At 42.6% G+C, this 27,121-nt stretch overlaps 1 protein-coding gene and 2 non-coding genes across 6 annotated transcripts in view; 2 read left to right on the forward strand and 1 right to left on the reverse strand.

Moving 5' to 3' along the window:
* LOC138746529 (BMP and activin membrane-bound inhibitor homolog) overlaps positions 1 to 27,121 on the forward strand; it is a 50,525-nt gene that overhangs the window by 3,611 nt on the left and 19,793 nt on the right. For 2 of the 4 annotated variants that reach the window (XM_069904769.1, XM_069904770.1), the window contains exon 2: positions 26,513 to 26,797. In XM_069904769.1, coding sequence (XP_069760870.1) covers positions 26,513 to 26,797 — 285 coding nt within the window. Of the gene's footprint in view, positions 1 to 21,082; positions 21,123 to 23,349; positions 23,394 to 26,512; positions 26,798 to 27,121 lie in introns of those variants that run through there. The other 2 variants (XM_069904771.1, XM_069904772.1) reach the window with 2 other exon arrangements.
* trnat-ugu (transfer RNA threonine (anticodon UGU)) lies at positions 7,302 to 7,375 on the forward strand. The gene has a single exon. It is a non-coding gene; the product is annotated as a tRNA-Thr (tRNA).
* LOC138747797 (U1 spliceosomal RNA) lies at positions 20,972 to 21,130 on the reverse strand. Its single transcript, XR_011347662.1, has one exon. It is a non-coding gene; the product is annotated as a U1 spliceosomal RNA (small nuclear RNA).

Raw genomic sequence — 27,121 nt, forward strand, 5'->3', positions numbered from 1 at the left:
CTCATAATCTTGTAAACCTATTAAATCAACTCTCCTTCGCTCCAAAGAGAAAAGCCCCAGCTTTGCTAACCCTGCCTCATATTTTCCAATCCAGGCAACATCCTAGTAAGTCTCCTCTGCACCCTCTCCATAGCTTCCACGTCCTTCCTGGAATGCGGTGACCAGAACTGGACACATAAGCTCCCGATGGCCTATAGAACCCCTTCTTCCCATCAACACCCTCTTGAATCCTGGTTCCAATAAGAGTCATTCTCCAGCATCCCACAGTCTGGAGTGTGTCCTTTGACCACAAGTCGATATCAGTCCACAGCATCACAAGATCTAGGAGCAGAAGTCAGCCCAATGGCACATCAGGTCTGCTCCGTTATTCTAATCAAAGACTGATCCATTCATCTACTCAGTCCCATGCCCCGGCCTTCTCCCTATAGCCCTTGACGCCCTGACTCATCAAATACCTGTCAATCTCTGCCTTAAATACACCCAATTACCTCGCTTCCACAGCCCCCTGTGGCACCAAGTCCCTCTGACTAAAGACTCTCCCTTCTCCTGTGTTATTTTGTATTGAGACTTTTTTTTAAGAACTGATTTATTTATCCTTTTATAACTAATAGACTTTTCAAATTATTCAGGGCTAGCAGATGGCTTCTGTAAGGTAATGTTTTGTTTGATTTTAATGAAGTTTTTCCTCCTCTCCTCCAACCAAACCCCATCAGGTGTATTCTCAGCACATACCTGGCGGATAAGTTTAGAATATGTGAGGGCATCACACCCAAAGGCTAATACATGGAACAATTTCACTTTATTCTATTTAAGGAAGGGTGGGGGTCGTAAGGTGGGGAGAAAGGTCGAGGGGGGGGGCCTAACTAAAGCTCAGCCTAGGGCCTGGTGGGAGTTAATCCACCACTGCCTGCGGAACACCACTGATAACCAATGTCCAACCAGAATATGATCCCTTTATTCCTACTATCTGTTTCCTGCTGACCACCCAATGCTCTAGCCATGCTAATATCCTTCCTGTCATTCCATGGGCTCTCATCTTTTTTAGCACCCTATGTGTGGCACCTTGTCAAAGGCCTTTTGAAAGTCCAAATACACAACAGCCACTCCATCTCCCCTGTCTATTCTACTTGCGAGCTCTTGAAAAAAATTGCAATAGGTTTGTCAGGAATGATTTTCCTTTAAGGAAGCCATGCTGAATTGGGCCTATTATTCCAGGTATTCTGTAATTTCATTCTGTGTGGGTCCTTCAGCCACTGAACCCCTCAGTCTGCAACTCCTCGTGGTCCGCTGGCCAGAACAGGTGCTGCCATCTTGAATTTTTACATCTATACCAGCAGCCCCCACAACTTCCTAAAGCTTATGTTGTTCTTACAACCCCTTCCCTCCTGCCTTGGCCTCTAATCACACTGCCATGGAGTGGCATGCCCAGTTTTTCTGGGTCACTGTGGGAAGTTGTTGTTGTCGTTGTGTTGCCCAACACCTGCTGAAAGCATTTGCCCATGCATGAAGTAATCTGGTTGAGAAAGGATATGAGGCACAGCTCTGGTTGAAGATAAGAGACTCAATCATGGACCTTCCGAGAAGGTCTTTATGAAACTAGACGTAAAACACGAAAATATGCAGACACCCTGGTTGAAGTAAAAGCTGGAGAAACTCAGCAGTGAAGTGTCCTTTATGAAGCAAAGCTATTAAAAATACATAACCGACGTTTCGGGCTAGAGCCCTTCATCAAGGTTTGGAAAAATAGCAGGCGTCTGAACGAAAGAGTGGGGGAGGTGTGATCACAAAGGCTGTTGTTCTCCTCCCTCACTCCCCCTCTATTCACCCAGCCATCCCTCCTCCCCTTGATCGCTGCTGTCCCCTCCCTCCCATCTCCACCTATCACCTCCCCCCCACACTCTTTCATTCGGAGACCTGCCGACATTTTTCTGTACCTTGATGGCGGGCTCCAGCCTGAAACATCGGTTATGTATTTTCAACTTTGCTATATAACGTCCTGGTGAGTTTCTCCAGCATTGTGTTTTTACTTGATGAAACTAGAAATGATAATACTGCACAATCCACCAGTTTCTTGATCTCTATTACTGTGAATAATTTTTTATTCTAGATTTATTAAATTACTTGCACCTGCTATGGTAGGATTCTTACTTAAGTCCTTAGATCAATTGTCTGGAGCCGTAGCATTATGCAGCATGGAAACAGACCCTTCAGCCCAATACCCATGCTAACCAAAGCATCCTTCCACCATAGTCTCACCTGCCTGCATTTGGCCCACATCTATCCATGTATCTCTCCAAATGTTTCTTAAATGCTTCAATAGTACTTGTCTCAACCACCTCCTCTGGTAGGTTGTTCTCTACACCCAACACCCTCTGAATTTTTTTTTTAAATTACCCTTTGGGTTCCTATTAATTCTCTCCCCACACGTTAAAATGAGGTCCTCTGGTTTTCAATTCCCCTATTCTGGGCAAAAAGACTCCAATGCAAGTCCCTGAAGCATTGCAATTTCTCATGGAGTAAAGAGCAGCAAGTAAAATAAAAGGTATGTTCATTTCGATACAAAGCTGTATTGCTGTCTTACAACTCTGCATTCATTGATCTGAAATGATATCTCTGTTTCTCTCTTTGCAATTTATTCAATGCTAGCAGAAATACCAATGTTAATTTTCCTTAAAGAAACTGAAATAAAAATGAAAATTGAGTGATGATATTTCATTTCCAGGATGTACTGGTGCCTTGGTTTGAGTCCTTGACTTCCCCTCCAGAAAGCTGCTGATCCTTATCTCCCAGAAATGCAGAATATCTCCTCACTTGTGTGGTCTGGCCATGATGAAAATAGTCATTCTTGCTTCACAATAGCCTGCATGGTCCAGTTCCTAATGCACTCTCCCAGTTTCTGGCTGCATTGGGAATTGCAGGGCATTCAACCATCCTCCTGGTACCATTTACGGCCATAGGGGTCCCATAAGGACAAGAAATGGGAACAAGAGTCGGCCGTGTGGCCCATCGAGCCTGCTCCATCATTCCTCAAGATTGTGGCTGGTGTTGCTGTGGATCAGCTCCACTTACCCGCCTTTTCCCCATAACCCTGTATCCCCTCTATGCTGCAAAAATCTACCTGTGTCTTAAATATATTGAATTAGGCTGCCTCTACTGCCTCATTGAGCAGAGAATTCCACAGATTCACTCCTCTCTGGAAGAAACTGTTCCTCCCCATCTCTGTCTTAAATCTACTTTCCTCACCTTTGAGGCCATGTCCCCTAGTTCTAGCCTCACTTAACAGTGAAAACAATTTTTCTGAATCTATCTATTTCTTTCATTGTTTTCTCTCCTTCCAACATGGGATTGAAAGTTAACCTGTAGATCACTCAAATGTGGTACAGTTGGTGTAGATTCAAAACCCGCGCTGTCTGTAAGGAGTTGTATGTTCTTGCCATGTCTGCGTGGGGGCTCCGGTTTCCTCCCACCATTCAAAACATACCAGGATGTAGGTTAATAGGGTGGCATGAACTCGTGGACTGAAATGGCCTGTCTAAATTTAAAAAAAATGTTCTGTGCAGCTGAGTGGCAGGGCCAGGGTGTGAAATGGCCGACAAGAAACAACTTATTGCCAGCAAACCGAATTCTCATCAAGACCCATTTATTGGCACTGGTTTTTTTTGCCCATTTATCTCTGCAATGTTTAAGAGGAATTTAGACATACATTTAAATTGGTGAGGCATGGAAGGTTACATTACACTCATCTATAATCATAGATTTGATCCAATTTTTCAAAGGCGTACAAGAATCATTTACTGCTTTAACTAACAGATCATTCTTCACACAGCTAATCCTCCTACTCACTGGCCTCACTTGAGGCTGACTCAGATTTTCCTCCTGTCTCTCTGTTCCGTCGCCACAGTCCGAGATAAAGAACCTGCTCTTGATCACGTTATCAGCATTTGAAAGGCTGGCGTCTATTTCCTTTTGAGATTGGCCACACATTGAGGTCTTAGCCTCAACCGGTGTGGAGTACGAGGAGTGGGCTGAGGTAAGAGCATCATGCCCATATTTTCTCGGCTGCTAGCGTACACGGCTGAGAGTGAAGGAGCAGAGTTGTATCACCAAAGACAAGAAGTAGCTTCCCTTTGTGCCATATAGCGTGAGAAGATGCTGTCTGTAAGGAGGGTACACATTCTCCATGTGTCTGTGGGTGTTTCCTCTGGGCGCTCTGGTTTCCTCCCACCCTCCAAAATGTACGGGGGGCAGGGTTGTAGGTTAGTTGGGTGTAATTTGGCAGCGTGGGCTGGAAGGGCCAGTTACCCTGCTGTATGTCTAAACTTAAAAGGTGACAGTGTGTGGAATGTCGCCTGGAAGGCAATTAATAGAGTGTCAGGTTATTATGTAGCAGGGTGGCCATGTGCAGCGAAGAAGGCAAGAGTTCAGCTGGCACTGAAAATAAAACCCAAAGAACAAAAAAAGGGAATAAAATATAAAACAGCTGTATACTAATAGTAATCTGTGCCAGAAACTACAAATTAACATGGAGATATTGAAATTAAAATATTTCCATATTGAAAGCTCTTATGTGGGGGAGTTAAGTGGAAAAGAACTTTAATTTGCCTCATCTTATTAATTTGCTGTGGAAATAAATGTCATATTCACGATCGAGGTGGAATTTCCCTTTTACTAAACAGAAGGATGTTTTTCTTTATAATTATTAAACCTCATCAAATTGAGGCAGTAAATGCTTTTGAATGGAATGATTTATGAGAGTTTTAACTATAGAGCCACAAACACTGGTGGAATCAAAACTTTTACTGAATGTTTCCTGCTCTGACACTGTTCTGCACTGGAGGAGGATTAAAGAGCAGAGAGGGTTTAAGCATCTGGAGTATGGGGAGAGATTGGACAGATTGGTTCTTTATTCTTTGGAGCGTAGAAGGTTGAGAGGGGATTTGATAGAAGTATTTAAGATTATGAAAGGGATAGACAGAATGGATGTGGATAGACTATTTCCGTTAAGAGGAGGAAAGATTAAAACAAGAGGACATGAGTTAAGAATTAAGGGGCAGAGGTTTAGAGGTAACATGAGGGGGAACTTCTTGACTCAGAGAGTGGTAGCCGTGTGGAATGATCTTCCGGGAGAAATAGTGGCGGCGGAGTCAATTGTATTATTTAAGAAAAGGTTGGACAGGTCTATGGATGAGAAGAAGATGGAGGGTTATGGGCATTGTGCAGGGAGGTGGGACTAGAAAGGGGTGTTTGGTTCGGTGCGGACTAGAAGGGCCTAATGGCCTGTTTCCGTGCTGTAATTGTTATGTTATGTTATGAAATCTCAAGATTTAAGATTCAAGATTCCTTTATTTTCATGTCATAGCACAAAACGTATAACATGACATGAAACTGCCTTCTTCCTGCCATTTGGAGCTCTCGGCATTAGGGCTGGGTGTTTAAACCCTTTGGAGCAGTGCTGTGTCTCCGTTCTCCTGGGTTCACACCGGTGGAGGCACTGCTGTAACAGCAGCTCCAACGATCCATTGTTACCCCAATGTTACCAGTCGGAGGCCCAAAATCTGATTGTGCAGTTTTCCTGTGAGTATTAATGATTCTTTATTGTCATGAAAATAGAACATGGAACATTACAGGACAGGCCCTTCAGCCCACAATGTGGTGCTGACCCATATATATACCTACCCAATAAAAACTAAACCCTCCCTTGTGCCTGTCTAAGAGTTTAAAAAATGCCTCAACTGTTGTAAACTCAACCACCATCCTGGTCAATGCATTCCAGGCACCCATCATTTTCTGTAAAAAAAAAACTTACCCCTGATGTCTCCACGAAACTTTCCTCCCTTTACTTTGTACAGATGTCATCTGGTGTTTGTTACTCCTGCCCTGGGAAACAGGTGCTGACTGTTTACTTTATCTCTGTCCCTCATGATCTTGTAGACTTTATATAGTCACCTCTCATTCTTCTTCACTCCAAAGTGAAAATCCCTAATTCTGCTAACCTTGCCTCATAAGACACATGTCCCAATCCAGGCAACATCCTGGTAAGTCTCCTCTGCACTCTCTCCACAGCTTCCACATCTTTCCTGTAATGAGGTGACCTGAAATGAACACAATATTCCAAGTGTGGTCTCGGTAGAGATTAATAGAGCTCCAACCCCTGAACTCAATCACCCTACAAATGAAGCCCAGCATACCATATGCCTTTTTAACTCTCCCATTAACCAGAGTGGCATTTTTAAGAAATCCTTGGATTTGGACCTCAAGGTCCCTCTGCTCATCCACACTGTTGTATCTGCCCATTAACCATGTACTCTGCCTTCAGGTTTGACCTGCCAAAATGTATCACCTCATACATCTGGATTGAACACCATCTGCCTCTTTTCCGTCCAACTCTGCATCCCGTCTATATATTGTTGTAACCTACAACTTCCTTCAACACTATCCACAACACCTCCAACCTTTATATCATCTGCATTTGTATCATGTACATAAAAATACAAAACGTTTCTACTTTTGTTTGCCTGTAAAGGAATACAGAGAGGTGCCACTAGTCCAGCATTCCTGTCTAGAAGAGGGGAAGTAAAAGAGATTCCCATTAGAGACACCGAGTGTCTGTGAATCATGCCTTCTCTTCTAATCCCACTGCCTCCTTGGCTCCCGTAACCTCCATAACTGCATGGCTTCCTGTTGGTTCCAGGGGGAAGCCAGAGTTCACGCATCCACGTCACCCTCTTTGGCCCAAGGTTCTGAAGCCCTGGCACAATTGGGAAGGTGTTAGTGCTAAGGCCTTTCCGGAGCCCTGCTCACCATTGGCACCCTTGTGAACCCCAGACCTGATACCTGGCTCCCATGAGCTGGTCCACAGCTTGATGTGAATCCTTCAGCTGCTGAGCCCTGCTCTAATTCACTGCTGCAAGATCTTCTTTCAGGCTTCTCCTTCTCAGCAAGTTGGTGAGGGAGGGTGCTCTCCTACCCTGGTGCCCCGTGCCAGTCCACTGCTCCCCCGGAACCCGCAGCCCTCATGGGCTGTCAAGTTTGGGCTCTACTGTCCGGGGCACAGACCTCCATGTGTTCGCAAACAAAACCACAGCTGACCCCCTTCTCTAGGCAGTTTAAACCTGTAAGGGGCATTGGTGCAATGACCAGAGAGTAGAACCCACAAGGAGAGCTGAAAAATATGGCTCCACTTCTCCCACCTCTGCCTTTCTATGGCTGCCACAGTGCTGCCATTTTTGGAACAAGGATGGTGATGGGAAAACTAAGAGTTGGAGATGGAGAAACGGGATGACTGATGAGATGGCACCAGAGGCTCCAATAGCTCAGTGGTTAGAGCACTGGCCTTGTAAACCAGGGAACGTGAGTTCGTTCCTCGCTGGGGCCTCATTTCTGTGAGGGGTGCTGGACAAAGTGGCAAATCTCTGTCTTCCTTACAGTAGACAGTTAAAGAATTTCTAAATGACAATAATGGAACCTTTACCAAGATGCTCACAGGATAGGGAGAACTGTGAGAAAGGAAGATAAGTGTTCAGGGAATCCCACACATTTTACAGGCACTGATATGCTTCATGCGCTTACTGTTGTAATGCAGGGAATGTGGAAGCCATTTGTGCTGACCAAGATCCCAGGAGCGACTACAGGGGAATCACTCGGAGAGGGCAGCCCTCTTACGCTACCACATTAGGCTAATGATCTGGATTAGTCTAGATTAGTCCTGCCTCTGAAGTTAAAGCAGAATCAGAATCGTACCCGGTGCTATCTGCTGAACCCCATTTGACATCTGAAAGTCGGTTGCAGCGCATGCCCAGTTTCATGCTCTGGTGTTTGCGGCAGCTTCCTCCAGCAGTATTTCAATCCCATCATTTGATCCTAACCCAGATTGGTGATATGGGGACAGTTACTTCACGGCACTGGCTTCTTTCTAGCAGAGGAGACCGACCAAGAGATGTCTGGAGCCCATTTAGCTGGCTCCTGGCAACGTTTCCCCTGATTTGCTGCCAAGTTATTAGGATTGAGCAGGAAGTTTGGAATGCATAATTGTTCAAATGCCAGGAGAATTTGCACAGATAACTAACCTGGACCCTATTAGAATCTGGAGTGAGATGACCTTAATGCTCGTGACCAGGATGTGTGTGGCTCTTGGAGAGGGAACTTTTCTCTATCAAGGATGGAATTAAACTCCAGTCCCAGAAGTGAAAGGCAAGAGATCTAATTACATCACCCCACCCATTTCCCTTTATTAAACATATTTGGAAGAGAAAACATCTTTCAAAAGGCTTTACCAAATGATGTAGGCTGAGCACACAAGCTCAGATTACGTCTTTGCAGTTTAGCTGATGGAACATGGGGTGTACAAGATTCAAAATGTTATGATGAAACAATCTTTTGACCTTTCTAAGGGAACTACAAGATGCCACACAGAAATGAGCTTCAGCTGTCATTAATTAAATGTCTCTGTTGATTTACTTGAATGTTGAACACACCATAGGCAAATGATCACTGATTTTGCTTTGCGATGTGTCAACAACATTCAGATGGACTTGGGTTAGAATGAACGGCCTCTCAACTGCTGCATCCTTATGTGTTCGGATGCATGAAGGGTTAGAGTTAACTACACAGTAGACAAGGTTACAGAGCCCCTGTGCACAGGATTTGTTGACATCATTACCAACTGCCTGTCCCTAATTTTAAGATAACATTGTGTTCTGGATTTCTTCATTTGGGCAGCATGGTTTGCATAGCAGTCAGCGCAATGCTGTTAAAGACCAATGACCGGGGGTGGAATCCAGCGCTGGCTGTAAGGAACTTGTAGGTTCTCCCTGTTACCTGCGTGGGTTTCCTCTGGATGCTCCTGTTTCCTGCCATCCTTCAAAATGTATGGGGGAATGTAGGTCAATTGGGTGTAACTGTGCAGCACGGGCTCATGGGCCAAAAAGGCCTGTTACTGCGCCGTATGTTTAAAAATTTTTAAATACCAGAGTTACACTAAGATTTGATCTGGAGAAGATCACAAAACACAGAGCTAATGCACAAAGCCTTCTCCTCATAATATAACCCTTTAACTAGCAAAGCCGCGAGTACTGCCTCCAAATGATGGAGCAGCAGGAAGAGTTGTTGCCCCAGCTGGGTCCACGACTAGAGTTTGCTGCAGACCTGAAACTTTCTGGGACCAATTTCTAGATATTCCTTTAAATTTGGGCCACAGGGTGAAGGCATGGGGAAGGCTCCAGCTTGTCAGACGGCACGACTGAAAGTCAGCAGGAGGAACTTCAGGAATTTCAGAAGATTTCTATAGCTGTCACTTTCCGTTTTTGTGAGAAACATCCGACAAGAAGCAGGAAATAACATTCCCAGGGCTTCTTTCAAATATCAAAGTGGTTTTCCTTTGAGAAATAGATACTCTGCAGATTACAATTTTTGTAAGTTGGACAATTTTTCCAGTGATTCCTCTCCCCATCTTGTGGTGCCCTTGATTACATTCACTAATGAAGAGAAACTACATGAGTACTGCAGTAATGATTAGAATGAAGTCATGCTGTGAGATATTGGTAACAGATGCATTAATGCATTGGTAAAAAATTCCAGTATTTTAATAGTGACCATTTAAAATCAGTTAACACTGCTATTAAGCAACAGGATTTCATGTCAACTGGTTAACCCATTGGCGACTGGTATCACAACATGTGTGGGTTTTCTTTAAAGAAATGACTATATAAGGTCGATCAAAACTAACTAGCAGGAGATGCAGTAAGTGTAAAAAGCTCCTGTTGTGAGGTGTCAAATTCAATAAACTTTATAGCCTATGTTTTTGCCAAAAGCCAGTTAGAAAATCGAAAGAGAAAATAATCTAATTTCCATGTTGATCCATATTTATCTAATTTCCTTCGTGATGTGCTTGTGTTCTGTGGATTGGGTGAGAATGTTCTTGCTCCTATTTCTAGCTTTCATGTAATTGGTCAATGTTTAATATCAGTCATTGGGAATCTCTCATCCTTTCAGATTGTCACATGGTTCTAGATGTAACAGAAGAATATAATGAAGGAGGGCGATTGTCTGAAAATAATGGGTAGAGTGCATACGTTATTTTGGCTGACATCATGAGAAACTCTCTACTGCACCCTCTCCAGGTGTTGTGGGGAAGGGAAAAAGTTTGGTGGGTTCAAAGAGCAATGAGTCTGGATACAGGTTGAACGCATGAAGGATCTTTATTAAAACACACATGTGGGGATCACACACACTAGTACTCTCAAATCACAAAACACAAGTCACATCAAACTTAACACCACCGATACCAGCAACTGCTTACACTCATACAAACACAGTACAACCCAGTCACATCAGACTTAAAACGACCGATACCAGCAACTTTGTACAGACTGATAACAACCAAGGATTACAATACACTAATCCCTGTTCCTTGTCTAATGTGGGCACAGCTCCAATGCTATGTAACAGTCCCGTTCCCTGTGGAGTGCACACCTTACCAAGGACTTGTCCAGCGTGGTCCACAATTTACAACCTGGAGTGGAGCAGGATTCCTCTCAGGACCAAAGAGTAAATGAGGAAGAGCTACTGTACACGGTGGACTTTATAATACAGAAAGCTGGAGAGTCTGGCCCAGGTAATCATAAGGTGATTAAAGGGGTCATTGGTCAGATGTGTACCAATGGTGGTCAGAGTCCATCCTTGATTGGCAGATGATGCCACTTCTGACCAGGTTGCAGATGGAGAGATCATACGACCCTCTACAATCCACACTACAACAGGAAAAGTGGTTATGCTCAGAAATGCAAAAGCCTTTTAATGTGATGCTGCTTAGGATGGCTCTGAGGTGAGCAATCGTCATTTATAAGATTTATCACCTTTGTTATCTTTTAGTTCTTGGGATTCCAGTAAAATTGTTGGGGACCATTTAGCCATTGTTTGTAACAGCACCAATTCTTTCTTGAATTCACACTGGCCAATGCCAGTTGTAAACTGGGAATCCTTGTAGTCGGAGGGCAATAAGGGGCGGCATGGTTAGCTCAACACTAGCATAGCGCCAGTGACCCGGGTTCGAATCCGAAGCTGTCTGCACATTCTCCCCCTGCCTGTGTGGGTTTCCTCCGTGTGCTCCGGTTTCCTCCTACCCTTCGAAAAATGTTCAGGGTTTTATATCAAATGGGGTATTTGGGGCAGCCAAGCTCATGGGCTTTTACTTTGCTGTATGTCTGAATTTTAAAAAAAAATTAAATTTTAAAATGTAAATATATATAATGCTGGGCAAGAGTTTCTTGCAGATTGGATTGTGTGAGATGGTTAAATCCCTTCCTGGAAGATGTGCATGAAGCCACTGGGCTTTTCCCAGAATACAAAACAACCAATTTATTTATTCTGCTATTGGTCATGGATTTATTAAATTCAACTTGCTGAGCTCGCTTATGAACTCTCAGCTAACTCTGGGGAGTTAACCATAGCCTTCAGGCCTTTGTGCGGTCAGTAATGCTACTCGGTGGTGGACGTTATTGCATTTCATGCATGCAATGTCACTTTGAATGAGGATCCGGCTCTCAGGTCCTCTCCTTTCATTTCTGTCTGTATAAATGCCATCTCATTTCTCTAAATGTAAGTATTTCCATTTTAATAGTAGTAATCTGAGCTGTAGACTTGGGAAAATCCTTCTTGTTTTTCTGAGGTTACAGCTGAATTCAGCGTCTAAAAAAAGCAATGGGGAATCCTTAACATCTGTGCTGTTGAGAGGTGCATGTCCCATTCATTTTTTTATTAAGGCGATGAGTAACATGATATTGCGGCCAGGATATTTGTACTTGCTTTAACCCAAAAGTAGTCGTGACTATTGGTGAATTTCTGGTTCATGAGCCAGTTAACGTGTGCGAGTTTCGAACAATTATTCCAAAGGCTATCCACCCATTATTCTTTTTAGCCGTACAGCACGGACAAGGCCCTTTCGACCCACAGGCCCATCCCGCCAATTGACCTACAACCCACCCCCGGTACATTTTGAAGTATGGGAGGAAACTGGAGCCACCGGAGGAAACCCAGGCAGACACAGGGAGAATGGACAAACTCCTTACAGACATTTTGGGATTCAAACCCAAGTTCCGCTTGCTGGCGCTGTAACAGTGTTCTAACCACTACTCTAACTGTGTTGTCCTTGGAGGGGTATATTTTGAAAGAACTTTTATGAATCTGATCTGTCAGTTCACTCGTCGGGGTGCTACTGGTACCTTGTAACCCAGGACTACTTGTCTTATGGTCGGCGACTAAACCGGCTGGCCTGGTGCAGGTAGCTAGACACCCAGCAGGATGAAAAACAAGATCTGTCAAAGGGCAGACGAACTCTCTCGTAGGGTCAATGGCCATCCAGCAAACAAGTGCCACGAAGCGCGGAAAGAGCACCCCTTGCATCGAAGCTTGATCTGGCTATTCACTGCAATGGAACTTCCCCCAGCTGTCTTGGACCTCACATGTGTAACCCCCCCACTCACCTAAATCCATTCACGCACACACTGTTCCTTTCTGAGGAGTGGGGTATCCTCATATCAAACCCCACAAACTGGCTGAAAGGAACCGTCATCACCCTATGGGATGGATAGCCAGAATATGAAAGATATTAACATTATAGGTCTGACAATAACTGTATGGAAAATGCTAGAAGCACCTCAGCAGGTTAAGCAACGGCCTTGGAAAGGGAAACAAAGTTAGAGACTCTTTGTCGGGCCGTCTGATCTGAAATATCAGCATTTTCTTTCCGCAGATGCTGCCTGACCTGCCGAGTGCTTCTGCCATTTTTGATTAGAGATATCCACAGTTTATTTGAAAGTTGTGCAGGTTGAGATGAGTCACACAATTACACCTCGTCTCATTTTAATATTCATTGAAACCGGTCCAATTGTTTGGCCGTGCACTGCTGCAATAATTCCTGCAACCATTATTGACAGAGATCACAGCCACAAAACCCAGTCCGCTGGAGAATTCAGCGGGTCATAGGAGAAAATGGTTGACCTTCTGACCCAAAACCCTTTATCAAGAATGGTTAAATGTAGTAAAAGATATGTCCCCTATTCCACCTTCCTCCAACCCCACTCACTCTTATTCCCTTCCTCTTTGGTTCCAGTCCATCTCCCCAGTAGATTCTTCCACTCTCTCCTCTTCCCCTCCCCCTCTTCAGTTCCATCTGATCTCTCTTTATATCATCATTCTTACCTTCTCTACTTATCAGATTGCAGCACTGACAACATTTCTCTTCGAATCACCCACCCAACCCTGTCTGACTCATCTTCCTCCACCCGCCCCTTGATTTTTCACACCTCTTTTGTCTGGAAATCCTCTGCCTCTGTCCATAATGCCCTACCTGGTTCACCAATCCCACAATGGGGATAGCCTACAATCTCTACATTTTGGAGGGAGGGAGGAAACCGGAATCACAGGGGAAACTCATGCAGATGTGGAGAATGAGCAAACTTCTTACAGACAGCACTGGATTCGAACCCCCGTGGCTGGCACCTTAATAAGGTTGCGCTGTTATGTACCTTTGTTATAAAGGGGACTAGTTGACAAGCTGAGTTTATCCAGCATTTTTGTATATCAAGCATTCCAATATTCGTTTTAATACAGCTGTAATTATAAGGGGAGTGGCACTGCTCTATGTGCTGGGTTGGACTCTTCCATGTCGTTCGAAAACATGAAAATCTTCATGTCTTGTGAAACAGCACGACACTGTGAGTCCCTTCACAATAGCTCAACACCATTCATGGCAAAGAGATTATGATTGTTTGGGGAGATTTTCCTGCATGCTGCGGTGGACCCTCCATTCCCATCCCCTCATTTCCACAGCACCCACCGTGGCTGCTATGGAGAAAGTATTGGCGAGATCTGACTCACTTACCTGCACTCGGTGTAAGAATGATGGGAGCAGGCAGCTGGTATGGGGAAATACATACCCAGAGCTTTAACCAGCGGATACAGATGACAACCTCCCTTAAGATTACTGCATGTGAAACATTGGAAATCGTCTGCTATGTTCTCCCCCACCCCCATCGCAACAGCAACCTCATTTTAGCATTTTGGAATCCTGATATTGTGATCTGAATTCAATGGCAGGAAAAGCAAACACTTTGGTAACATAAAACAGATTTAAGGATGTACTGTACTCTTATGTAATAATATGCCAGTTTTAAATATATACCTTCAAAAGTACTTAAATTTACATTCACTGTGTATAAGAACATGGGAACAGGTTTACAAAGACAACTGGACCCTCAAGCCCGCCCTGTTAGTCAGTATGATATTGTTGATCTGCACTGATCTCTTCTCCTCTTCTGTGCCATTTGTCTGTTGTCCTCAATTCCTCAATCTTCCAAGTATTTATGGACTTCCTCCATGAATACATCTCACAATCTAGCCTCCAGAATCCACAGCGATTAAGCAATCCAGAATTTCACCACCCTCTGCAGAAAGAAAAATCTTCATACTTCAATTTTAAATAACTGTCCCTTTATCTTGCAACTGATTTAAACATTTAACCTGTCCCACTAAAATATTTAATTTTGTTCCTCTTAAATTAGTGACATAAATTAAGTACAGTAAAATCCCTGTTATCTGGAATTCGAGCAACCAGTAGAACAAAAGGAAGGAAAATAAATAAATAGAATAACTAAGATTAAATAAAAGTTTACAATAGAAAAAGTGAATGTTCTCTGAAGTAACACGTAAACCTTTGGTCGTGCTTTGCTCGCAGCAGCTGTTTAAGAAAAGTTGTGTTTGAATAAATTGGCGTCGTCCAGGATGGAGAGCCTGGTCCGTGCCGCTCGCCATTGGCTGCCTGCTTAGTAAGAGGCTCACTCCCTGTTTTGTCAGTCTTCATCTGTAAACTTGGGGGAGGGGGTGTTTGATTATAATGGTGGCACAGTGAGTCAAGCAGTTAGCGCAACACTATTGCAACCCCAGCATCTGGGTTTGAATTTAAATTTAAATTTTGTTAGTATCTGGGTTTAAATTTAAATTTAAATTTTGTTAGTTACGGGAATGAACTTTACATAATTAAGGACTACAATACTGATTTTTTTTCAATTACTCTCTCTTTTGTCTTTTGATTTGTTTATTTTAAATGCTGGTGTTAGGCATTGTAAGAGTGAGTCTCAAGTAAAATTAGCGTATCTGGCTTCTACCAATCCCTGGATACCAGGGGTTTTAAATTGGTCCTCAATTTACCTTATACCAGGTATAAGGTAAATTAAACATGAACTCATTAGAATATCAAAAGAATCTTTTAAAATAATGTTTCTAAGAAATTACAGTTATATTAAAAAGGAGATTAGAATGCTTGAGACGTGATGTATGTATCCAGTCTTCATTTGTTAGGGAACAGACATTGATGAAAATTCCCAATGGAAAACATTTCCAACATTTTCTGTAAACATGTTCCAACAATGTATTCCAACAATCAACACTTAGGAATCCGAAATTTTGTTAGAAATGGCTCAAACCAGCTCTCTTCTTTAAACTTCTTTTTGTGTCCTTGAATGACACCTGAAGTGCCAGTGTTGTGTCTGAGGTCGATGACAGGGTTGGGATGAGCATTGATTATTGATCCTAACCAAATGTTATCTGGCCCTAATTTAAACAAGGTTCACATGGTCTGCCAAGATTTTCTGTTCTTATCCCTAACAATTGTTGGTTTCCTTGCATTTCACTTTGAAAGGCACTGAAATTTTGAAACTTCTGCTTTGTGCCCAATGAAATCAATGACTTTTCTTTCTATGGGAAATTGAACAAGGACTGTTTTAATTCAATGCAAATTCTGCTTCAGCTTCCTCATGAAAACTGAACTTTGAAGCCAATTTATTTGAGCCATTGGCTGTATGGGATTGAATCTTGGTGGTAGAGGCCTTTTGCCAACCTAGCAGATGGCTGGCCAAGATGACATGATGGAGATCCAGAAGCAGTGCAATGAAGGTGTTTTGTAGCATTTGAGGATGAGGGTTGGGTGCTTTCCTCAAAAAGATGTGCCTAACAATAGCTCACTTTATTTAAACATAGAACACTGTTGCATAGTAAAGGCCCTTTGGCCCTCAACATTGCACCGACCCATATATTCCTTAAAAAAAGTACTAAACCCTCCCTACCTCTATTTTTCTTCCATCCATGAGCCTGTCTAAGGGTCTCTTACATGCCCCTAATGTTTCAGCCTCCACCACCATTCTTGGCAAGGCATTCCAGACACCCACAACTCTCTGCTTAAAAAAAAAACTTACCCCTAATGTCTTTCCTAAACTTCCCTCCCATCATTTTGTAAATAAGTGCTCTGGTGTCTGCTGATCCTGCCCTGGGAAACAGGTGCTGACTGTCCACCCTATGCCTCTCATAATCTTGTAGACATCTATTGAGTCTCCTCTCATCCTTCTATGCTCCAAAGAAAGGTCCCAGCTCTGCTAACCTTACCTCATAAGACTTATTTTTCAATCCAAGTAACATCCTGGCAAATCTCCTCTGCACGCTCTCCGTAGTTTTTATGTCCTTCCTATAATGAGGTGACTAGAATAAACACGATACACTAAGTGTGGTCTCGCTGGAGATTTGTAGAGTTGCAACATGACATCTCTACTCAATCACCCAATTAATGAAGCCCAGCTTCCCATAGGCTTTCTAAACTATCCTATCAACCTGTGTGGCGACCTTGAGGGATGAATGGATTTGAACCCCAAGGTCCCTCTCTTCATCCACACTCTAACTGACCATTAACCCTGTACTCAGCCTTCTGGTTTGTCCTTCCAAAATGCGTCACCTCACAATTAATCGGATTGAACCCATTTGCCACTTTTCTGCCCAACTCTGCATCCTGTCTTTAACCTTTTGTAACCTTCAACAACCTTCAGCTCCATCCACAACTCCTCCAAACTACATGTCATCCGCAAACTTATTGACACATCCTTCCACCTCTTCATCCAAAAATCACAAAAAGCAAGGGTCCCTGAACAGTACTCCACTGGTCACTGACCACCAGGCTGATATACTTTCTTCCCATTACTGTCTCCTATCTTCTAAGTGAGAAGATGTTGAAAATAAGTTTTTTTGTTTCTACTACTATCTTCTTTCTTCTTTGGCTTGGCTTCGCGGACGAAGATTTATGGAGGGATATGTCCACGTCTGCTGCAGGCTCGTTGGTGACTGACAAGTCCGATGTGGGACAGGCAGGCATGGTTACAGCGGTTGCAAGGGAAAATTGGTTGGTTGGGGTTGGGTTCTTTTGTCAGTGAGGTGGGCTCTGCGGTCTTCTTCAAAGGAGGTTGCTGCCTGCCGAACTGTGAGGCACCAAGATGCACGGTTGGAGGCGATATCAGCCCACTGGCGGTGGTCAATGGGGCAGGCACCAAGAGATTTCTTTAAGCTGTCCTTGTACCTCTTCTTTGGTGCACCTCTGTCTTGGTGGCCAGTGGAGAGCTCGCCATAGAACACGATCAGTCCCATGGCATCTCACAAGCTCTGTATAAAACAGAATTTAAAATGAATTTTGAGTATTAGATCTGTCTTTTTATTGTAAAAAACAAAGCTCAGGAAATTCCAGTTTGGTCACCTGGAATTACAGGGTAGGTGCATGCAGAAATGGGTCCAATTAGTACAAACTGGCATTTACATTCCGCATGAAGTTTCCCTCATTTGACTTCATCTACCTCTATCAGCACATTGTTTCATTCCTTTCTTCCTTATTTGTCTTTAACTTCCTCCTAAATTTTTCAATGCTCTTTGTTTCAATTACCTTGTGATGTTCCCAGTTTCACATGTGAACTTCCTGTATTTCTCTTTATCACATGGTGTTCCGTTTTACTTGTGGACTTTGGTTACTCTTTGGGAGCCTCATTCCTCACGTCTCTTCCAGCTGCAGGTCCTACCCAGCACTGCGACACAGAGATGAAGTTTAGTGATTCTGGCGCAGACGTCTTTGACTGAAAACTCAACAAAGCGTCCTCCTTCTTCTTGACTCTCACTTCCCATTTAGTGAATATGTTCATTTGTTCCACACATCTTTCTTCAGAGGACAGCACAATGCTAATTGATTTGCTTCCTTAACTGAAGGGCGTCCAAGCCACAAAACAGCAAATTTCGTAACATGTGCTCATGACAATAAATTCTGATTTTGAATACACTCTCTCTCTATAATTGGAGCATGGTTGGCTTCCAGGCTTGCCTAATGATCTTGGCCTGGCCGGTGACCACAGAAGATGATGGAGACCAAGTATCTGAATGTACCTAAGAAGTAGGTAGATTTTTGGATGCGAGAAACATCAAGGAATACAGGGATTGGGCTTCCTCACGGTTCCATGGTGCTCCATCCTCTCCCTCCCCCCCCTCCGCCCACACATTTGTGACCCCTGCATCCTAGTTCTTGGCTAGCTAATTGATCGCTCATCTGATTTACTATTCATGCCTCTCTGAGCTCTGATCGATAGCCTCCTGTAATCCAGACCCCAAAAGTGTGGAAAGAAGGTTCATTTCCCCTGGTTAATGGAACAGGGTGGTTTCAGGCACTATGGAATTTTATGTGGCAGGCCCATGGTTGAGATGGTTCTTGACATGCTGAGTAATTGTCCCTGTATGCATTGAAGAATTTCTAGACTTGGAAAGGCTGAAGTAATGATGAAGAATTTTCTTGTTGCTGAGAGTATCTGGAATATTTGATATGCTATTGGGATTATGTGTGTATCGTTTATTTCAGTTCTGAAAATTGTGTCTTTTAAAAATATTTATTTTGCAGAAGAATTTGAGAAATGTATATTAGCAAATCTGATGTAGATATCCATGGTCTAAAAGGAGATCATAATCAGAAAATTGTTCCATTTTTGATTGTTTTATTGCATTCCGCCAAGCTTTATCATATATGGCACCGTATCATTTTGTGAGCATGTGAGGAATGTTCCAAGACAAGACTGATGAACCTGGATGCCCCTCTCTGCAACAATCGTATCGGAACAAGTCTCATAATAATAAGATAATTTCAGGGCACCAGCAACAGACATAACATCAACAGAAGCCAATCACATCTGTACACAAAGAATTCTTACCTCTTTACTTTCATATTTGTTATCCTCGTACAAGGGATAGTCAACCACAGTTCACAAGCCACATGGAGCTCTTTGACATGTAATGTATAGCTCGCGGTAATATGTTGTCTGAGGCGGGAATTGTATGAGCCGGTGCTCGTTGTTGTGTTAGTGGGTGTGTGGCGTGCGATCATGTGAGTGTAGTGCATGTGGATGTGAAATTAGCGAGGTACAAGTGTGATCCAGGTCGCCTTCCCTCAGGAGCTCCCGACGCCTTGACCGCACATGGACTCTCGCCTAGCCCCTAGCTCCTGAAGCACTGAACTTGCACTTGCCACCTGCCCATCTGAGTTCCAAAAGCCCTGACCATGGACTCTCGCCTAGGCCCCGGCCTCACGTCCACCAAAGTTCCTGACGCCCAGACCACGAACTTACCACCCGGTCCTGGCCACTTGTCTAAACTCCTGATGCCCTGATCGACGCAGGTACTTACTGCAGTTGAAAGTGGTAGAGTCGACCCCCTAAATATCACCCTAAATATTGGTTCACATAATTTAACTATAATACTGGTGTATATAGTATGTGTACTTACAGATTGTTGAAACTGATAGAAATTAACAGTTTTAAAATGACATACATGAATAAATATCATTATATACATGTATTTCTTAATCTTTAGATAAAATATTTGAAACAAAATGTGCATTTATGTGTAAAACAGTATAAGTAATATTTTTTCATGTCTTGCGGCATGTCTTCTCAAACATTTGAACTTTATCGCATGTGGCTCGTACATTAAGCAAGTTTGGCCACCCCTGTCATAGTAAATCAAAGCCAAATAAATTACAGGATAAATGTTCCTTTCTCTAGGAAGACAATGGATAGTTGTACAATGCAAAATACTCCATGTAACTCAAAGTGCTCCTGTCCCCCAGCACCCAAGTCATGTTCATCATAATCCCTTTGTGTGGGATTCATTGTTCTAAACAGATATTAACCAACTTAATTCATATTCATATCGATGCAATCACGAAGAAGGCTTGCCAGTGGCTATATTTCATGAGGAGTTTGAGGAGATTCAGTACGACACGGAAGACTCTTGAAAGCTTCTAAAGGTGTATCATGGCATTCTAGATAGTTGTAGCACTGTCTGGTACGGAGATGCCTCAGGAAAAGAAAAAAACTCCAGAGATTTGTTAACTCAGCCTGAAATGTCATGGACAGCAGTTTTCACGCCATTCAGGACATCAACAAAAGCCGATGACTTGAGAAGGCAGCCTCTATTCTCAAGGAGTAAACACGAAGGTCTGCAGACAAAGTTGTTGAAGTAAAAACACAATGCTGGAGAAAGTCAGAAGGTCAAAGAGTGTCCTTTATGTAGCAAAGATAAAATTACATAACTGATGTTTCGGGATTGAGCCCTTTATCAATGTATAGAAAAATGTCAGCAAGGAGCGCTTTACCCCTTCTTTTCCTTCCCCCTGTCAACTCTCCATCCCTTCCCTATTCATCAAGCCATCCCTCCTCTCTTTGCTCACTGCTGTCCCCTCCCTCCCTTCTCCACCTATTACCTCCTGTCTTTGAGACCACGCCTCCCCCCTTATCCTTTTATTCTGACACCTTGCCAACATTTTTCCAAACCTTGATGAAGGGCTCAAGCCCGAAACATCGGTTATGTAACTTTATCTTTGCTATATAAAGGACACTGTTTGACCTGCTGAGTTTCTCCAGCATTGTCTTTTTACTCTATCCTCAAGGACCTCCACAACCCACGCCATACCCTCTTCACTCTGCTACCATCGGGAATAATGGTACAGGAGTCTGAAGACGAGCACAAGGACAGCTTCTTCCCCCTGTCATCAGATTCCTGAATGCACAATGAACCATAAACACCACCTCACTTTAAAAAAATTTTTTTATTTTTATATTTATTTTTATTTTTTAACGCAAACGCAGTCCCCCACTACCACAAATTTTGCAGTCGAGTATCCCGCATTTGGGGACATCGCAGGCGTCAGCACACCCGAAGTGCAATGGGATAGCCTCGTCCTGGGAGATCGGCCATCATGATCACTGATTCTCCCCTGCCAGGTAAGTATAACACCACCTCACTTTGTCTTTGTCTTGAACTCTATTGATTTGGTAATGTGGTTAATATTAAAGTTTGCACTGTGGTGTTGCTGCGAAACATGGTCATGGCAATAAATTCTGATTCTGATCTAAATAATAAGAACCGAACAGGAGCTAGAATTACCCATTTAGTTCATTGAAGCTGTGACCCTTTCATCATACATGGAATATCATAGAAGGAGTTCAATTGGTCCACTGGATTCATGGCCAGCTCGCAGGTGAGCAATGACATTAATGTCATTCCATCTTTCCATAATTCCCTGCCCACTCTACTTATTCTCTCTCATACATGGTCATTAACTCCCCTTTGATTCATTCACCCAACACTAGGGGCTAATTTAGGAAAGCAGTTTTTGAGACAATGGCATACATCAGAACACCTGGAGGAACTCCATGCAGTTACAAAGAATGTGAAAACTCCACACTGAGGTTAGATTTGAATCTTGGTCCCTGAAAGCTCTGAGACAGCAATGGCCTCCATGCCATTGAGATCATGGCCAATCTGATCTCGACTTCAGCTCCACTCTCTTGCCTGAGCCCCAGAGTATGTGCAGAGATGGCTTCTGCCCTGTGGTATCTCTCTCACAACATTTCCCAGCATGCAGAACCAAGGCCCCCATCCCTAGCCACCTGAGCCCAGTTGTAAGTCCCCAACAGATGGATCATCTGGCATCCTATTGTTCCAAACAGATGAGTGATCAAACCTTTGATTTTCTCATTTCAAGTTGTTCACCACATCATACATGTTCAAATGAAGATATCAGGGAAATCCCTGGCCTTTTTGGAAGGTGAGCCCCTTTCGTCTCCCTCCTGTTGTCCATCGAGAACACACATCTCCTTTGAATCGGGGTTATTGATTTTTCTCGTGCACCTCTGCCAATATTTCTGTTTCCTGGCTGCCAGGTGGCACATGAGGGAAGGAAAAAGGAGTCTCTCTTTATTTTCCCTTTCTGTCAAGCCGCACAACCTAACAGAGATCTATTGCAGCAGTTATAGAGGGTAACTGTCCATCAGACTCTGAAGGACTGTGAAATTAGTGCTGACCCTACCCCAACAATTAAATAAATAAAACTAAACTGTGCAAAAGGACAGCTGTAAGTCAGAGCATATTACAGTAGAATGTGCAATAGTTGGACTATTGGTTGGATGTTTGTTTGGTCTTTAAGAAATATCAGTGAAAGGCAGTAGCATTCAAAGGGCAGCCAATGTGAACACAAATGAATCTAGGAAAAGCAACATGCCATCAGTTACATTTAAGCGGTTCAGTGTGAATGTGGAAGGACCAGCCACTTGATGGAAGAGGTTCATGATTTATAATTGATCTGAGGTTTGGTGTGAGGTGAAGTGGTTTGAGGCTATCTCTGTAAATCACTCACTCACCTGAGTTGCGTTACAGTGTTCACATTGACACAAAGCCAAAACCACTTTTCTTTAAAGTAAATTATGTGGAATGACTAGGTTATTGGTTCAGGCTAAATCACTAAATTGGGTATTTGAAACTTAATTGTTTAAATCTGTTCCACATTTCAGCACATATGCAAAGCTGTAATTTTTCACAATAGTAAATTTACACGACACATTCAGTATTTTCCAAACTATTTTAGGAACTACTTAGGATTCCATAGTTCCAACCATAAATGTTCCGACACTATGAGCTGACAGATGAAGACGCGGCAACAGATCTGAAATACATATGGTTTAACATTGCTGGATATTGTCTCTGGCCTGGTCCCTATCCATTCAGATGTAGAAATGGCATAGCAATTATAAAAAAAACACTGAAAATGTCAATCCAAATATTCAGACCCCGACATGGGCTATTTGGCTCTGTATTCCAAGCTTTTGGAATTGTGAAATAGGGACAGTTCTATCCTGATCGCTCAAGAAATTCCTTGTTAATCCTCATAATTTGGAGAAAACCAGAGATGTTGCAAAGGAATATATGAAATTACAGTAGAACCCCCATTATCCAGAATTCAAGCACTGGCAATCTCAAGCAACTGGCAAAATAAAATTGAGTAAATAAATACATAGATAAATAAAAATGTAAATAAACATTTAAAATTGTAAAAGTTCTCCAAAGTAACGCATAAAGCTTTAGTGAAGATGGGAGCAAGTATTTAGCCAGTGGAGTGGCTTGGTCAGTCTATTGCGACTGTTTGAATAAAGTTGTGTTTGAATCAACCAGGATGAAGAGCTGGTTGAAGCCGCTCGGCGTTGGCTACCTGCTTGGTAAGAGTCTTAGTGAGAGTCTTTCTCCCTGCTAAGTAATAATGGCATATTATTAAATATATTAGTAAGACTTTATCTGTAAACCTGGGGGAGGGGAGATTAATTATCCATAATGTTATTGTTCTTCTTTCGGGCAGCTCTGCAACGGTTAAATATTTTCAAAGAATGTGACTGAAAATAAAGCAAAATTCTTTAAGGTTTATATATTCGTACAAGTGAAGCTTGTTCAATGTAAATACAGTAGAATATTTTTGGCTTTTAAACTGTTTATTCTTAATGCTGGTCCATTAAGGCATTGTAAGAGTGTGCCTTAAGCAACTGGAAAATTTGCATATTTGGCATTTACCAATCCATAAGTGCCAGATACCAGGGGTTTTTACTGTAAATAGAACAACACTGGAGGTGCAGTATGCTGCAGACCACTTGAATTGGGGCTTACACTTTGGAGAAATTCCCCAACAGTTAACTCTACTCCTTCCAATCTCATGAATATCTGGTTGCTGTTAAATTACAGTACATCATTTTGTTCATGGAAGTGGACCTGCATCATGGGGAGCAAAAAAAAGATGAGAGTTTATTCCTTGCTCCAAGTTCAGATGTCTGAGCTGATCCTTAGATAGTGGAGTGTAGATATTGGGTTGATACTGAGTTCTCGATATAGATTGCCATTCTTAAAGAAAATTAGATGCATTGACAATGGGTAAGGACGTTCATTTGGAAGTACTTTGAGGTGTTGTGAAATACATATGGTTTAACATTGCTGGATATTGTCTCTGGCCTGGTCCCAATCCATTCAGATGTAGAAACGGCATAGCAATGATAACATTCATGAGTAGGATCTTTTAGCTGAATCATCAGAAATTAAACACGAGTCATTGATTTCGGGAACAGCCATTTGGGCGCACAATCCTCCCTGATTCATTTATGGGATGGCCTACTACCCTTTTCAACTTGCACTCATTTTTTTTGCTTAAAAGGTGAAATGTTATGGAAGTTGGAAACAGAGAGCAAATATAATTAGTGTGTCGTTAAATTGGCAGTGGATGTCTGGAATGATCTCCTGGAACCAGTTCTGTGGTCTCAGCTTCACGTTATAATTATACAGTAAAACCCCTGGTTTCCAGCAACGTTGGGGTTTGGTAGACGCCAGATGTGTATTTCCCAGTTACTTGAGAATTAATCTTACAATGCCTAACTCAAACTTATCCACTGCCTCATGTTCCGCTGATTTCTGGTACCCGTGACTTGCCTTGAATCTGCTGAGCCAGCCATTTGAAAAAGATCACTGTGCCCCAATATTCATTTTCTCTTGGAACTCATTTCTTTTCCCTTGCAACATGCAATCATCTTCCGCTCTTTTCAAACTAAACCATTCACAAGGCGGGAACGGTTGCCTAGTGCACGAGTGGTGAATTGAGGAACTAACGGCAAGGCATGCCAATTTTAAGCTCACGTACTTTTTACCTATTATTTATTTTAATTTTTATTTTATATTCCTTGATTTTTGTTTTGCCGTTGCTTGAGGCTGCCAGTTGCTTGAATTCCAGATACTAGGGGCTTTACTGTAAATGAGTTGGTGGAAGATGGAGCGAGTATGTAGCTAAGTTTGCTGATGTTACACAGTTAGCCAGAACTACTAATGCTGAGAATGGTGGCAACTTTTGATAGATTAAGGAAGTGGGGAAAAGTATTGCAGATGGATGTCGATAAAGGAAAGAGAAAAATTGAGAACTTTCTGAATGATGAAGATCCAGAGGCTATGGAATATTTTAAGATTGTACAGCAGATATTGGTGAAAATGAGAAGATGGACTTGAATTAAAATGACCGTTTGAAATCTGATTATTATCTTCAGGGGGCTGTGATACAAAAGGATGCCAGTTCTGTTGAAGTTAAAATGCAATGCTGGAGAAACTCAGCATGTCAAACAGTGTACTTCATATAACAAAGATCTTCATCAAGGTGCTTTATACAGCAATGGTAAAGATACACAATCAGCAATTTGGGCTTGAGCCCTTCATCAAGGAAACTTTATGCAGCAAAAATAAAGATACATAACCAATGTTTCGGCTTTATCTTTGCTATATGAAATACCTTGATGAAGGGCTTGAGCCCAAAACATTGGTTATGTATCTTTTTCTTTGCTATATAAAGTACCTTGATGAAGGACTCAAAACCTACTTGAACAGAGAAACAGGTCCAAGTATCTGAATAGCTGTAAAAATTCAAAAATGCTGGAGGAACTCAGCAGGTCATGCAGTGCCATACATACCCAATGTTTTGGCCCTGAGCCCTTCTTCAGGGTCAAGATTATGTTTGTGGTTTTTAACTTTGTAGAAGGTATTAATGACACGCCTTTCTAAATCTCCTTGACAATGTTGTCAATCTTAGCCTTTTTAAAAAATCTTTATTTGTTAATTCACCATACGCGCAGATCACTGACAATGCCATTTGCTGTCTGACCTTTATTATCCCCCAATGGCAGTGCTGCATTGATGGATCTCGAGTCACTTAGGGATTGGAGTCACTTACAGACTGGGTTGGATGGACTTCCTTCCCTGAAGGACTTGAGAGTGTTCTGCTGGGTCTTGCAGCTCAGAGTACAAACTGGCTTGAGAGGCCTAAATAAATTATAAATGACTCCTTATGGTAGCAAAAGAATGAATAGGGAAAAATGAGCATGTAAAAGGCAATCACTTAATATTACAGGGAAATAAGGGGAGGGGGTGAGTTTAATCTCAGGTTCAACATGCATCAACACCAAAAGCATGAATGTGTGGAATCATATGGGAATTATTAATATTTGTAGCAATAACAATCAAATATAACTGAACTATTTTTCATATCTGTAGAAGATTGTTCTAACATACAGTAAAACCCCGGGTATCCAGCACCCATAGATACCAGATAAGTGAATTTTCTGGTTGTTTGAGGTTGTGTGTTGTGTGATTGGTGAACTAATGCAAGGCACACCAATTTTAAACTTTTGTATTTTTTAACCTATTATTTTCCACGATATTTTGGCTTGATTTCCAGATACAAGAGGTTTTACTGCATTGCTTTTCTGTGGGTTTCCTCATTAAATCTTTCAGTTTATTGAAGCTTTTTTTTCTTTTTCAGGTGAAATCAGATGTTACTGCGATGGGCCACAGTGTGTAGCGACGGGATACATGTGCAAGTCCCAGCTTTCCGCCTGCTTTACCAGACTACTGGACCCTCACGATGCCAATTCTCCTTTACTGCATGGCTGCACAGACACTTTCTCAAACACAACGGAGATATGCCACTCACAAAACTCTTACCATCACAAAGGACACTGGTCACTCCTGGAATGTTGCTGGGAAGATATGTGTAACTACAAAGGGTTACAGGAAGTTTTGCTACATTCTGGGAGCAGCATGTCAGGTATGAGGTCGTTGAGAGTCACTGTGATTTACTGCTTGTCTTTTCTTTGGCTTGGCTTCGCGGACGAAGATTTATGGAGGGGGTAAAAAGTCCACGTCAGCTGCAGGCTCGTTTGTGGCTGACAAGTCCGATGCGGGACAGGCAGACACGATTGCAGCGGTTGCAGGGGAAAATTGGTTGGTTGGGGTTGGGTGTTGGGTTTTTCCTCCTTTGCCTTTTGTCAGTGAGGTAGGCTCTGCGGTCTTCTTCAAAGGAGGTTGCTGCCCGCCAAACTGTGAGGCGCCAAGATGCACGGTTTGAGGCGTTATCAGCCCACTGGCGGTG

The sequence above is a fragment of the Narcine bancroftii genome, chromosome 12 (assembly GCF_036971445.1).
Source record: "Narcine bancroftii isolate sNarBan1 chromosome 12, sNarBan1.hap1, whole genome shotgun sequence".
Classification (NCBI taxonomy): Eukaryota; Metazoa; Chordata; class Chondrichthyes; order Torpediniformes; family Narcinidae; genus Narcine; species Narcine bancroftii.